At 38.6% G+C, this 15,970-nt stretch overlaps 2 protein-coding genes across 2 annotated transcripts; both read right to left on the reverse strand.

Annotated features, from left to right (window-relative positions):
* Nucleotides 1-506: 506 nt before the first annotated feature.
* vps26c (VPS26 endosomal protein sorting factor C) lies at nt 507-7,404 on the reverse strand. Its single transcript, XM_008285917.1, has 8 exons — nt 7,238-7,404; nt 4,865-5,008; nt 3,670-3,819; nt 3,149-3,229; nt 2,424-2,498; nt 2,178-2,328; nt 1,948-2,100; nt 507-866 (listed from the first exon to the last, which is right to left on the reverse strand). Exons 1-8 carry the CDS (start codon nt 7,292-7,294, stop codon nt 784-786), a joined length of 894 nt encoding a protein of 297 aa, XP_008284139.1. The 5' UTR covers nt 7,295-7,404; the 3' UTR covers nt 507-783.
* Nucleotides 7,405-9,226: 1,822 nt separating this feature from the next.
* Nucleotides 9,227-13,089, reverse strand: kcnj15 (potassium inwardly rectifying channel subfamily J member 15). The gene is made up of 2 exons (XM_008285918.1): nt 12,961-13,089; nt 9,227-10,853 (listed from the first exon to the last, which is right to left on the reverse strand). The coding sequence occupies exon 2, from the start codon at nt 10,784-10,786 to the stop codon at nt 9,767-9,769; it is 1,020 nt and encodes a 339-aa protein (XP_008284140.1). The 5' UTR covers nt 10,787-10,853; nt 12,961-13,089; the 3' UTR covers nt 9,227-9,766.
* Nucleotides 13,090-15,970: the final 2,881 nt, after the last annotated feature.

The raw sequence follows: 15,970 nt of genomic DNA on the forward strand, positions 1-15,970 counted from the left end.
TGATCCACTGACAGATGGATGGAGACACACTGAGGAGGGAGAGTTTGGTGGAGAGGATTTCAGGGATGATGGTGTTGAAAGCCGAGCTGAAGCCCATAAACAGGATCCTTGCATAACTCCCAGGGCCATCAAGATGTTGCAGGATGTAGTGCAGCCACAGATTGACTGCATCATCTGCTGACCTGTTTGCCCGACAGGCAAACTGCAGGGGGTCCAGCAGAGGACCTACTATGGACCTGAGGTGGCTCAACATCAGTCTCCCGAACGACTTCAAGACCACAGATGTCAGAGCCAGTGGTCTGTAGTCATGCAGTCCTGTGATGGAGGGTTTAAAATGGTTCCTCAGTATGTAGGTAGGTTGTAAAGTGCTTCCAAAATACACAAATGTCAAAGTTTGAACAATGTCCAAATGAGCAGAGCATTAAATGAAGTCAAACTAACTTAAGTGTCACATGTAATAAGCCACTGATAATGATCATGGTCTGCAAGGAATGAAAAATTCAGAATGCACTTTCAAAAAAGAGATTTTAATTAAGTTGAAACATAACTTACAAAAAAACAAACAAACAAAAAAATACATACTTTTGGTCACAGTTATCTACATTTCAAGGAAAATCTGGATTCTGGAAAATCAGGTTCTTTTCCATTGAATGAATTCATTATAAGAAGAGTCACTTGAGCAAAATTTCTTTGTCTGACTTTAGACCAAGGCAGGAAGTTTCTGTTGTTCAAAACACACAGTTGTGTGAGATGTCAAAGTCAGCGCTGATGTGACGTACAGGTTCAGACTCTGCAGAGCTTCAGAGGGAAGTTCTCTGTGATCAGATGATCGTCATGAAGCACGATGACAACGTTGACTTCAAACTCTGAAGGACGGAAACAAAAATGGTGTCACAATAGCACTTCAGTTCCCACAGGTCATGAATACATAGCAGCAGAAGTGACTGTGTTTGCTGCAGGACCAAACAGCGTCCTGCATTACAATGCATAGTTGGCAAGAGTATACTGTCTTCAGAGTGCCTGCGACCACTCACAAAAAAAGCTAACGTTACTATTTCTGTGCAGATGGGACATAATTTGAAGCTTTTCCTTATCCTTTATGGGTCAAAGACATCCTGAAACACAATCATGTGGGCTTCTGTGTATTAGAGCTGCAACAATAATCGATTTGTTATTACCTATTAAATGAGTTGCCAACTATTTTGATAATCGGTTTGAGTTTTGTTTTTTTTTCTTAAGAAAAAGAAAATGTTAAAATTCTCAGACTCCAGGTTCTTAAATGTCAGTACTTTCTGGTTTCCTTCCTCTACTATGATGGTAAACTGAATTTCTTTGAACTGTGGAAAAAAATCAGACACTTGAGGATGTCACCTTTGACATTTTTCACCATTTTCTGACATTTTGCAGACCAAACAACTAACTGACTAATCAACATTAATCAACAGTGGAAATAATCATCAGTTGCAGCCCTATTACAGATGCATGAAGCTGTAAGTAGTATTTTACTGGAGTCACTTTGGTCTATAACAAACAATATTTTTGTCTAAAACATCTCAATCAGCAACACAACTAATAACTACAGCTGTCACATACTTGTCAACTAATTTCCAGCAATTTTGATAACCAATTAATCAGTCTGAGAATTTTTTTAAAACAGAAAATAGTGAAAAAAAAATGCTGATTCTAGCTTCTTTCATTTTTTCCCTCTATTACAGGAAAATTAACCTCTTTGGGTTGTGGACAAAATCAGACATTTGGGGACATCATCTTGGGTTTTAGGTAAAACTGATTTTTTCAAAAACTTTTTTTTGGGCATTTTACACACAAAACAACCAATCAATTAAGTACGATAAAAATCATCAGACAGTAACATCATTAGACGAGGCATTACCACAGTAAGCATCAATTTGTGTGAAGACAGAAAACTGGCTGGATGGTTTCACTGACCGACTTTAAAGTTGGTCGTCTCCAGCGTGGGGCAGGTAAACAGTCGGGGAAACACCATGTAGATGGGAATAGAAAGGCCGTGGCAGACATCACCTTCAGCTATCTGGATGTTCTGGATCTCGGTGGCATCTCTGGCGTAACCTTCAGCACAACCTGAACACAGCAGACGCTTAGAAAACCCGCTGCTACGAAATGAAGTTTAACGTAATGACCTCACGGCATGAACTTACCACACGTCTCCACTCGTACAAGCTGCAGCTCGATGCTCTTGACGGGGACGTCTGAGTTCTCCACCACCACCTCACCGGTGAGCGGCTGGCTGATCACACAGTTTGTGGCGTCTAAGTGGCCTCTGATCAGAAACTTTGGCAGGACATTCCTCTGAAGACAGAAGGAAAGTTTTTACTCTTGGTACAGCTTTAAATTACAACTAAATCAAGAAATAGAATTAGGAATATGTGATATGTTTTTCTCACGTCGCGGATGTTCTGCAGTGTGTCAGGAGTGATGGTGAAGTTGACCGCAGTGGGGACAACTTTAGCTTTCTGTGGCTGAAAATCAAACAACATCTGATTCCACACAGTTCAACACGAATAACATTTTTATTTGAGTTTATGAAGAGCTTGCTGCATATGACTAGGACGTGCACTTCCAGAAAATGTCACAGTCACACATGAAGTAGGCCTTCAAAATCTCTAAACTGCAGAAAACTTTTTTCCCCAAACTTCTGTCGTGTCAATGCAGGTGTCCAAAGGCTAGAAAACTAATCTCAGATGAGGTGTACTGGTCAAGATTATTCCAGGACAGGTTCAAATGTTTAGATTCCACATGTGGTGTTTGTAATAAACAAAAGAGCAGAGTTGGGATTTACAGAAGCTGCAATGAAGTTTATGGTGGAGAAAAAAGGTGAAATAAACCTTTAATCTACAAAAGTTTTAGCAACATCAGATTTAAAACGTCGAACAGCAGTTTAGTTAAGTAGAAATGAAATGAAACAAACCCTCTGAAAGACTGATAACCAAAAATGTTCTCAATCTGACTGTATGACTTTACTGCTTTAACACTCTGACGGTATGCTTTGAACCTTCATATACCCACAGAAATCCTGTCAGGATACAATGTTGTATGACTGAAACAAAAACAAAACTTTCTTATTTACACAATCACAGCAGCTCATCTAAACCAGACGTGCTTTACTCACCTGACAGTGCACGATGAACTCACAGTTCCTGCTCAGGTCTTTGGCCAGCAGAGAGCGTTTCATGTCACAGCGGAGGGTGTACTGAGCAGAAAACAGACACTTTACTGGCAGAACGTACTTCTGTGATCCTTTACTAACACGAGTATTGTTACAACAATGTAAATATATGCCATGAAAAATAAAGGTCCTTCTTATAAAACCTGTGCGGTTTAGCAAAGGGCCACAATTGCCTGATGTAGGTCCATACACCATCAGTGATGCAGGAGATTTCCCCTAAAACTGTCCAATCAACTGAGCTACCTGTAAGTCTGTGTGACATCTTGTTGGGTAAGTTTAATTTATTTGTGAAAAGGCAGCGTGAACACAAAATGAACTACAACTAAAATGTGACATGGTATATTCCTGTTTTCTTCAAACAAAACAAAAGGAACTACGGGTGTTTAAGTTTCATATCCTGAATTCCTGCGCACCTGATCACAACACGCGTTCACCAGCAGGTTCAACATAAGATTCAAACTCACCTGAATGTTGACGAACACACCGTGGTAGGTCTCGTAAAGCACTTTGTTTCCTTTTGTTTGCAGAGGAAACTCAAAGGGAATCTCAGTCTTTCCTCCTGGGATTTTTCCTGCTTTGGCCACTTCGATGTTGCTGCTGATCAGCTGGATGGGCTGAAGCACATTACAGTCTGGTTAATATCAGCAGCAATGTGCAGTGTGTAGACAGATTTACTGGGATTGGGATTCTTAGTTTGACATCCTGCTGAGGTTTATAATAGTCTGATTCATTTAAAGATTCATGACGGACAACCAGCTGATGTCAAAATGCTGTTAATTATAACAAGTGTCAAATTATTCTCCACCTTTACAGTCTTTGAAAGCACCTGCATGCAGACTGTTTTGATTTATATTAAAAAAACAAAACAAAAAAACCCCACAGAAGGTAAAAACACAAGTCTGTTATCCTGCAGTATGCATGTTGAGTGTAACAACTAGAGAAACAATTAAACCACAAACTGATCAGCTGATTGTTTAAGTAATTTATCAAGCAAAAATATTAATTATGTTCATTAAAATATAGATTTTTTTCCCCTCTTCTTACACAATTGGTTTGAAGATGTCACCTTGGACTTTTAGATTTTAGGTCATTAGTCATGATGTATGCAGACCCAGTTATTATGGGGGATCAATAAAGTATTCTATTCTATTCTATTGCTCAAAAGTATATTAACATAGGTAGAATAATTTATAATAAAAATACAGTGTTAGTTTCAGACCTTGCATCCACACTCTTCAGCATTTTTTATCATCATACAGTGAGGATAAGGACTGTAGCTAGTATTTATCTTCATTACTAATTAATCTGATAATAATCTTAATTAAAATTTTGATAACAAATTAATGAAGTCACTGTTCAGCCTAGACAATATTAGAAAAGAGGAGTTTGAGATAACGCATTCAATTGTGTTGATTTGTCAGATATTCAGTAAACTACGAAGTCAAAACCAGAACATTTTGGACATTTTACTGCTCTGCTGATTAATTTCGATTGATTGATTGTTTAAACGCTAGAAAGTATTTACTCTCTGCTGCTTTGTCCTATTTTGTTTTATCACTTCTATTCTGTCCTTATGTCGATGAAACTGAATTCTTCGAGGATCAGTGAGTTGTGATCTTAACATTCTGAAGAGAAGAAATTACTCTCCATCTTGTTCACCTTGACAGAGTTGTAGAAAGCCTCGAAGACGCCGACGCTCTTGGAGCTGAGCTGCAGGTTCACCAGCCCCTCCATGTTCAGGGTGATGCCGTGGTGCTGCAGCGCCTCCTTACACACCAGCACGATGACACCGGTCACCGCTTCCTGCAGACAAAGCAACACACTGAGGTTCTGTCTGCTGCTGGAGGTCGATGGGCACAAGTTCAGTTCCTTAAAATCACGATTAATGCGGCTGCTTTTACTCCAGTTTGATCACAGCTCAGTCCGTAAACAAACACCAACAGCAGCAACAGCATCTGTGACACATCAATGTTCACACTGTAACAGATTTAAAACATGAGATGCAGCCTTAACGCGAGACACCATCGAAAGCGCACAACAGACAGACTGACACTAGACACATTTCTCAAAATCAGTATTCATGTTTAGATGTTTAAATAAACTGATAACCATATATTAGCTTCTATTTAACACATAAAGATCACATTTTGATGCAGGTATAGCAGTAGGTACAATGGCAAGAGCAGCAGTATAAGTGACAATAGTGCCAATAGATGGAGGTTTTCTGACAATATCAAGCATTTTGCTGCTAGTAGTAGTGGCTGTAGTAGCACCAGCAGAAGTGACAATAATGCTAATAGACTGAGGCTTTCTGACAGCAATAAGCATTTTACTGGCAGTAGCACTAGTTACAGTAACAACAGCACCAGTGAAAGTGACAATAATGCCAGACGATGGAGTTATTCTTACAGTATTAAGCATTTCACTGGCAGTAGCACTACTTATGGTAACAAAAGCAGATGCTGAAGTGACAATAATGCCAGTAGTAGCAGTTTTTCTAACAGTAATAGGTATTGTACTGGTAGGAGCAGTAGCTATAGTTGCAAAATAAGCAGCAGAAGTGACAATCGTGCCACTAGATGGAGGTTTTGTCCCAGTAATCTGTATTTCAGTGGTAGCAGTAGTAGGTATAGTAACAACAGCAGCAGGAGAAGTGACAATAATGCCAGTAGCAGCAGTTCTTCTAACAGTAATGTGTATTTTACTGGTCGTAGCACTAATTGTAGTAACATCAGTAGCAGCAGAAGTGAGAATAGTGCCAGTACCAGAGGTTTTACAAACAGTTGTAGGTATTTTACTGGTAGTAGCACTAATTGTAGTAACATCAGTAGCAGCAGAAGTGAGAATAGTGCCAGTACCAGAGGTTTTACAAACAGTTGTAGGTATTTTACTGGTAGTAGCATTAATCACAGCAGCATTAGTAGCAGGAAGAGTGATAATAGTGTCAATAGCAGGGTTTTTTCTGACAGTAATAGGTGTTTTCACTAATTTTAATAGCAGCAACAGCAGCAGTAGATCTGATCATCGTGCCAGTAGATGGAGTTTTTCCAACAATTAGAGGTACTTTACCAGTAATGGAACTTGTTATAGTGGTAATAACAGTTACAGAAGTGATAATAGTGCCAGTGTCAGAGGTTTTACAAACAGTAATAGGTATTTTACTGGTAGTACAACTATTTATACATAGACATAGTGACAGTAGTTGCAGTTTTTCTGAGAGAAACAGATATTTTAATGGCCGTAGTAGCACCAGTTATAATAGCACTTGTAGCATTAGTAGTGACAATAAAGCCAGCAGATGGAGGTTTTCTGACAGTAACAGATATCTTACTGGTAGTAGCATTAATTGTGGTAGTAATAGTATGCATTAGAAGTGATAATAGTGCCAGTAGATTGAGGTTTTCCAACAGTATTGGTAGTAAAACTAGTCTAGCAGCTACAGCAGCAGAAGTGTAGTATATATTAGTCTAGTAGAAGCAGTTCCTCTTACATTACTCTTATGGGTATTTTACTAGTACTAGCATCAGTTATGGTAGCAGCAGCAGAAGTGGCAATAGTGTCAGTAGTAGCAGACTAAGCTAGCACCAGTAGTATTTGTAGTAACAGCACTGGTACAAGAACTAATGACTGCAGTATCAGCAGTATTAGCAGCACCCCAAACATTATCAGTCATGGCAGCGGTTGTTTTATGTTTTTACGATGTCCTCACACTGTTTAATAGCTGTTACCTCACACATTGTTCACTGTGATAGGCACAATTTCCACCATAAATGTTTTTTTCCTGGAGCTGATTCAGTGGAGGACCAAAATCTGACAGCCGCTACACCTCCTCAACCAGCGGCTGGTCATGTGACGGAGACGCCTCGTAGCTAGCGAGCTAACTAGCTACCAAGTTAGCTTGTTGGTTCGGTTATAAAACACTGGTTAAATGACAGTTAGGTTAACAATAAAGGCAGAGAGGTTAATGTTAAGGTTGTCTGAACAGGCTAGGTTAGCTGTTTGCTAGCTGGCTGGGTGAACGCACAGACTCACCCCCTCATGATAAACTTTGTTGGCTCGTTTCAGTCTTATATCCAACGTGACGCTCATGTCTGACACTTAAACTGATGCTCTGCTGCTCCAGACTCCGTCTTCTTTAAAACAATAAGCAAACAAACAGAGCAGCGTTAGTTTTTACATCTGTTAGCTTAACTTCTCTCCTGTTTGTAGCGACAACTACCAGCGGAGTCCTTCATAATAAAATCTAAGTTAATCTCCTTCAAAATAAAAGCCAGGAAAAGGCAAAGGAAGTGAAGTGTCTTAGAAATGAAAAATATCTATTTTTTAAAACATCAAATAACATTATATGGAAGTTCCTGTTTTCTACCAAACACACGCCAAAAAATTGTTTTTGTTTGTGCACTCAGGTTCTGATACATCTGCCTCCACCACACAACAAAAAATAAAATAAGAAATGAATAAGAACTAAATTATTTCCCAGTTTCAAACTGACTCTAACACACACGGACTTGCTGAAACACATTTATATTCTGTGCTAGACCCTCATCAGTCCAGTGGTTTGTTTCAAAGACAGGCCAAATAACAACAACAACAACAACAACAATGATCTTTATGGAGCAAATCTTTATATTTAGGTTACAAAATACTTCATAAGTGTAATAATTTGAGTCACACTGAGGCCTGATCACTGGGACAGGGTCAAGAAAGTATTCAGAAAAGTATTTTTGGTTGTAGCAGTTTATAAAAGAGTTTAAAATAAAGCTTATGTCAGCAAACTAAAAAAAATAAATGATCAGTATAACAGTGGCAATATAATGGTAATAATGGAGTATTTTTTTGATGCATTGGTGCTTCTACTTACGGAAAAGCTCTTAATATTTCCTCAAACAATCAAGGCTCTAATAATCTGTATTAAAAACAGGCTCTTAAAGTCAGCCATGCACCTTCCAGCAGGAACATTTTGAGATGAATACTGAACAATGCATTTTAACTGCTGATGCACTAATTAAACTTCCCAGTGTTCCTCTTTACCAATAAATTCATTTCACACTTTTGACATTTGTGCTTTCATCTTCTCTGAATATGAAGGGATGTTGGATTAAGGATCATGTAAATAAATATTTATAGAATATATGGCTCACAGAGTTCATAAAAACACAACTCACTGGTGGTAATCACATTATTTTACGACATATTCTGACACCAGGACTGCAGCCTTCAGACAGGTTTTAATAGTTTCTGGTAAAGTTCCAGGTGATTGAAGTGTTGCTTCTTTGTCTCTGATGGTAAAAGATCAGCAACTTTGGACTGAAAGATTGTTTAGACCAGATACAGTCGCCAGCAGCCAGTTTGAGCTCACTGGCTGCTGCACACTGTTTCCACAACACAAGCTGACATCTACCAACAACTGAGGCCTTACGGCTGCCAGCTGCCTTCGTCTTTCAGTCTTTGCTCTATAAACCAGATATTACCGTGCAGTGGTGGATAATTCTAATTTTGCAGAATGGCAGCATTCAGATGCTACATATTACATCAATGATTATTATTGATTAGAGGTGTAATAATCAATCCATTAGTTGTGAGCTAATAAATTAATTACCAACTATTTTGATTCAATCGGTCAGTTTGAGTCATGTTTTTAGAATTAAAAACTCAAAATTTTCTGATTCTAGCTTAATCTTGGGCTTTGGGAAACACAGATCAATATTTTTCACAAGTTACTGATGCTATATAGATCAAACACCAAACTGATTAATAGAGACAAACAATATTTTTGTGTAAAACATCGCAATCTGCAAAGTAACTACGAGCTACAGCTGTCATATTAATTAAAGTATATACGATATACTTACCTCTGAAATTCAAAAACATATAAGCTGTTGTTTGTGGCTCAAAGTTGTATTTAATTACAGTATTTGAGTAAATGTACTTCCTGCGCCTCCTATACAGGGTCAATGGGTACAACACGCTATCCCAGAATGCACTGGGAGTATTATATTTAAAAGAAACAGAACACATTCATTTTTACTAAACAAAGAAACTTTTATTTAAAAAAAAACAAAAAACAAGTGAATAATTTTAATCAACCTCTATGTTACATATTTATCAGCCCCTATGTGTCATCCTGCCAACTGTAATATTATATATCATAATCTATCTATATGTCTATGTTACAGCACAGTAATTTAAAAAAAAAGTTCACACCTGTTTTCCAGAAATAGTGCCATGTACAAATTGTTCGACCTTCGAATTCAGCAACAGTGAAGCATCATATTTGCTAAGACAAACCTCACTTCAGTTTCATCTCTGTGTGTCCACGCAAAATATAACAAAACAAAAAACATCAGAACGATCAAATGTGTAATTAGGATGTGCAGAAAAAAGTATTTTTATGTCAGGTTTCCAGTTTGCCTGAAAATTTAATTGTTGTTGAACAATAAAACCAAACTTTTGACATCATATGACACAAAAACAGTGTTTGAATCAAGGTTTATGGCTGTGAGGATGAACTGAGTCGGTAAACTGGTGGAGCCTCAGCATTCATGACAATACACAAGTCTTTTACTCCTTCTTATAGTCCTCTTCCAGTTTCAGCTTCTCCATGTTGTTGCTGAAGGCTGCATCGTTGCTCACCTGCACCTTGTCAAAAAAGTTGAAATCTGCCACGTAGCGCCCCCCGTTGGTGCTGAACAACACCGGCTTGAACTCAAAGCCCCACATGATCTCCTGGGGCACGTAGGAGGTTCGGCTCTGACACGTGGCCGCCGTCGACTCCATGGTGGCGTTGAGGGTGACCAGCAATTCGAAATCTCTGGTGAGCAGGTTTTCCGCGGTGAGTCCTTTCAGCGGACTGCGTTCGTCCAGGACGTGGTAGAAGGTGAGAGGCAGGATGAGGAAGGGGCACTGGCTGCTGGAGTCCATGTAAAAATCCACCGAGCTCTGGTGCACTTGAGTCTTCTCACCTTCCTCTGTCACATTCGAGTGAAGCAGCTTTCCAGTCAGCTGGCACTGGATTAGGAGGCTCTTCCTCATGTTGGCCACTCTCACCATCAGACACAGCTTGCCCTGGTGGCGGCAGATCACCGCCGAATGGCTGAACTTGATGGTCTCCGCTCGCTTCTTGGGCCGAGCCAGTTTGGCCAGGAAGGCGCCGGTGACGAAGATCTCAGCCAGGCCGGTGATGACGAGCTGAGCCACCAGAGTGAAGATAGCCAGAGGACACTCCTCTGAGATGTAACGGAAACCGTAACCAATGGTGGTCTGAGACTCCAGAGAGAACAGGAAGGCTCCGGTGAGTGTCTGAACGTTGGTGACGCAGAGTGTGTGGTTGGAGCTCAGACCGTCCTCGTAGTCTCCGTTGCCCATCCCAATGAAGTAGAAGAAGACCCCAAAGATGAACCAGGTCATGACGAAGGTGGAGGCGAACAGAGTGAGTTTGTAACGCCACTTCATGTCCACCACGGTGGTCCAGATGTCGTGCAGGTACAGTTTGACCATTCCCTCCACGTTGTCGATCCGCACGTTGTTGTGGCCATCCTTGGACACAATCCTCCTCTGGACCTCTGACTTCTTGTTGGCCATGTTGCTTCACTCAATTAAAACTGATTTTCAGAAGTCAGGTTTTAGTTTGATATAGCCAACAGACGAGCTGACAAAACAAAAGAAAAAAGATATGATTAGTATCTCACCCGGATCCACAGTCAAAAGGGGGAACACACACCTTCTCATTCGAGTTTTACAAAATGTAAGACATCAAACTATGAAACAACTCATATGGAATCATGTATAAGGCTGCAACCAATGATTATTTCCATTTGTCAGTTAATTTGTAGATTATTTTCTTAGTTAATCAGTTATTGTTGGTTTAAAATTGTTGGAAAATGGTGAAAAATATTGATTGTTTTACCCAAAGCCCAACATGATGACCTCAAATGTTTAAAACTGACTGAAAAAGTAAGAAAATGGTTAAAAATGTCGATCAGTGTTTCCAAAAACCCACAATGACAAATGCCTTGTTTTGTCCACAGACCAAAAATATTCAGTTTACTGTCATAGAAGAGGAAACAAACCAGAACATTTTCAATTTCAAGAAGCTGGAATCAGATAATGTTGACGTCCCCCCCAAAAAATACCCAAACCGATTAATCAATAGACGAGTAGTAATAGTAGACGATTAATTTAATGGCTGACAACTAATCGGATAACCTTTGCAGCTCTGATGATGTTTTAAATAAAAGTAAATATATATTTTAGATTCTGATAGTAGACTTTGTTACACTACTGGCTATATCTGGAACAGCCTCATGAAATCAGTCGAGGTGGTTTTTAGGTAACAGGTGAGCGTTGCCTAAAGTTAACTGATAGATGTGGGTTTGAAACTGACAATTGTGTTATGGTGGTTTTGTTAAGCAGCAAGTAGCCTTGTTTGACTACTCTAGTAAACTATATTATGGGAAAAGAAAAAAAAAAAACCTAGTAAAGACAAACTTCAGTTCATCATTATTTTAGGAAATGAAGGTTAGTCAGTCAGAAAAGTTACTAAAACTTTGAAAGTTTCTTCAAATGCAGTCACAAAAAAAATAAAATAAAAAAATAAAATCAAACACTGAGGTGAAACTGAGGACGACCGAGTCTGCTGCAAAGGAAAATGATTTTTTTTCAACACTGTAGAACAAAGCAAGCAGTAAATAATAAACCCTTGAATAAGTAGGTATGTCCAAACTTTTTACTGGTAATTTCTGTATAGTACTGGTAATCTACCAACAAACATTCCAATATCTATTTACACACTAGATTACAACATTTCTTGAGTTAGTAAACTGAACACAGTGAACATGTCTAACTCTGTATGTTTAGATACCGACATCAGAGATAACAGGGGCTGCAGTGCAGGGAGAGAAATCACAGCACAAATTTCAAATTTTAGCCAAGTTTCATTTCTCTACAGGATGCGGTTTGCTGTCGAGACAGTGCTGGAAGACGTGGTGAAGAAAAGAAGTAATATCACCCTGGAGAACCCCTTCAGTAGATGCTGTATTAGAAGTTAAATGTACACATAATGTGAAAACTGGTTCTTTTAAGGGTGTAAAGATTTGTAAATTTGAGAGTTAAGTTTAGGTAAAACCTGCTCTGACTGCTGTTTTCATACAGTAGGTGAGTTTTATGTACAGAAATGCATCATATCGTTGTTACATGAAAAACAGCAACAACAACAAAACAAAATTCTCAAAGTTGTAGATGTTATTATACAGACTAGAAAAAGCCTTTGAACCCCTTCTGTAATATTTGTCAATGTGAACATTACATAATCAACCATTAGGACTAATAAAACTGTTTATTTATGACGTGGACACAGTTTAATGTTAAAAACTAGCTGTGAGTTGCATTCAAATTCTCCCCAATTGGAAATACTGCAGTGAAACTATGTGCAGAACGAAAAATGAGTAAATTTATTCAGTTATCACTGTAAATCTAAAACATTTTTTAAAAAACTTTGGTAAATTCACTTAAAGTTAGACAACATTTCTATGTATCCCAAAGGTTTTGACACAATAATGTGAAAAGATTACAGATTCAATGAATAAAATGTTTCACAAAAACCCTACATTGTCCACATGCTGTAGCTTACTGCCATTACAGAGATCTGTTCGACAAAGTTGAAAGTTAACCTTGTAGTAAACCATTGCAGAAGTGGAGAACACGCATCGTAACTTTAAATAATCATTGATCGCTTAATAAATCTGCGTTATACTCACATCCTGTTGTGCTGCTTCGCTGAATAGTCTCAGATGTTCACTTGTCTCAGGATCACAAACAGAATCTGTAAGACGAAGCTGCCCGAGAACATCTAGTTCAGTGTCTTGTTTCTGCTATTGTCCCGAGTTGTGAGCTCTGAACTTTGGCACAGTGGTATTCAGGTTAGAGCAGAGATGAGAGACAAAGCCGGGTTATAAACTCTCATCTGCATGTGGGTTGGCTTTTATCCCCCCCGCCTCCTCTACCTGTCCGCAGGTGAGAACACCAGCCCCGAACACTTCACGTTGTTTGTGGTTGTTGTTGCTTTAAACACACACCCAGATTTACAGCTTCCAGTAGTTCTCTGAAGGACATTATGAACTCTGTTGGTGCCAACACTAATAAACTTGGTGTGACTCAGTTTAATGTGACTGAAGATAGAAGGAGTTAAAGAGACTTTTATATGACTTGGCAATAGCATCTGAAGTCAAGGATAAATATATGAAAGAAAAAACAGGAAAACAAAGGAAATAGAATTAGTGAAAGTTGTTGAAGCAGCATAAAAATGTAATTGTTGAAAGGAGTTAAAGTGTAACTGGATGAAGTTACAGTACATAGTTTAGATGTAGGTGCTGATTAAAGCAAAAGTGATGCCAAGTTAAAGCTGTTTTCAAATGAGCTAAATTATGAGAAAAAATATATAACATCTAAATGCAAACAAGTCAAAGCGCTTCATGACCTTGAATCTGTCTCTTTAGCTTTGTTATTAACCTCATTGATATAATCCACATTCCTGAGGGCAAAGTGTGTGTGTGCGTGTGTGTGTGTGTGTGTGTCTGTGTGTCTGTGTGCGTGTGTGCGATCAGTACATTTCCGTCTTCCTTGTGTTTGTTCTTCACAAAGTCCATGAACATGGACAGAGAGAAAAATGTACCTCTTCACCTGTTGTCACATCTTCATTTAATACAATTTCCCACAAGGACAGAAGTTTCATCAGTAAAATAAACCTCAAGTATCATCAGTGAAAGTAAAATACACTTAAATGTGCAGGCAGCCCTGAACAGTTATAACTACTTTATATTCAATGAGGTCGTCAATGAGAGCCCTTCAAAGGATCACAGTTTTATTAAATAAAAATAATCGTGTCATGCCTTATAATGGCTTAGATATAACTGTTGTGGCAGCTTGAGCACACCAGCTCACCTACAACTCTGCTCAAACACTGAAAAACACAACAGCAAGATGTAAAAGTGGAAGAATTTCATCTTTTCAAACTGGAAACTGATTCTGAAGAACAAAAAAAATGATATAGAAAACCCCACCCTGCAAGGTAATAGAACTGGGTCATTGACCTTGTTATATATGGAAACTCTAGCCTTAAATAAAACGTATTACTTTTATGCATCAGCCTAGAATTAGACACACTTGTGGAAAAGAAATATTGGAACCAGCAGATATAGAGATTAAAGAGATGTATAATTCATATTTAAGGAGATTAACTGTAAAACAAACCAGGAAAGAACATGTTTTTCAAAGAATATTGCTCAGAGATTGAATGGTACAAATGGCCTCTTCTATTTAAACCATTAACTGTGATTCTATTACATTTACATGAGAAACTATTACACTATGAATGCTGCAATGTGTATATAGATGAATTACAGGGGGAAAAAAACTGTGACTGCAGAAAGTGCAACTCCATCTAGTGGGAAAAAACAATATCATTTACAATCTTACCTGAAAAATGAAGCTTTTCTCCTCTGTCTTAGTGATGGGAATCATGATGTGATCCAAGTTACATAAAGATGGATGGAAAACACAAATTAATGCTTCTCAAAGTGGAACTGACTACATTTGTACACTTTGTTAACATCAGTATTTACCTCTACATCACAGAGAAAACAAAATACAGAAAATTAGAGAATGACAAAGTTGTTTTTATTTACAGAAAAGCACAAACATGTTCCACTCCAGTATCCAGTGTAATAAATCCAAATGTTGCAGAAGGATCTCTGGTAGCGGTGCGCGTTGTGATTCCTCTATAAACTGCATATGAAGCAAAAATAAACGGCCAAACTCAGCTTCAGCCTCAGCTTTAATGTTCACTTCACTGCTGCTGACCTTCATCTGTTCAACCTGCAGAATGTAAGAACAACACTGGTGCTTCGAAACATGACATACGAGTCTGAAGGGCCAAGGAGGACTGACTCAAGTTCAGCCAAATTATCACAATCATCAAGTCATAATTGTTGGTCGTAAGTGCCTCCATCAGTGGACCAGAAGTGCATCATCAGCTGGATGTAACACCCATAAAAACCTACTGAACCAACACATGCATGGTATCCTTTAGTCTTTAACTCATCTGCATCAGTAAATGTAAACTGAATTTGGTGAGATGTTTGACCTCCGAGTCCCCGCAAGACAACATCTGAACTGACTAAAGGTGCCTTTCCACCAAATAATTAGAATTCCTCAACAGCCAACATCCAGGAAGTTTCGCCTCAGTGGTAAGTTTTTCCAGTGCTGGACGATTTGCATTTCCACAGCAGGTAACAGCTTCTGCAAATTAGTCAGTGTTTTTGTCAGTTCATCGTTTGTAAAAGCTGTTCCCGATTGTTGTCACCCATTAACTGCATGTAAATGTGTTTGCAGTTTTATACATTTTTGAAATTTTTTGAAAATTTTTTAAGCACTGCTTAAGAAACCTTCCAGAGACATTTAATGCTGCAAGTGCCACCACATGAGATGCCGAAACTACCCTCTGGGCAGTAAAACAGTCACAACAAAACTTAAAGTCGGGGTAGGCAGTAATATTTTTGGTGTGATTGGCAAAAACTCCAAAACAACCTTGTAGAATACTTTAAATTAATGTGGCCCGAGAGGAAACTAGACTACTGCAGATCCTCGGGAGACATCAGCCAAATCTTTTTACATACAGCTGGTGAGAGTATGAAGAGCAACAGAACAAAGTCCATGGTGGAAAAAGATCTGATGGTGCAATGGGATAAACAGAAGAAAGAAGATTATTTT

This window comes from Stegastes partitus, unplaced genomic scaffold (genome assembly GCF_000690725.1).
Source record: "Stegastes partitus isolate 25-593 unplaced genomic scaffold, Stegastes_partitus-1.0.2 Scaffold423, whole genome shotgun sequence".
In the NCBI taxonomy this organism is placed as follows: domain Eukaryota; kingdom Metazoa; phylum Chordata; class Actinopteri; family Pomacentridae; genus Stegastes; species Stegastes partitus.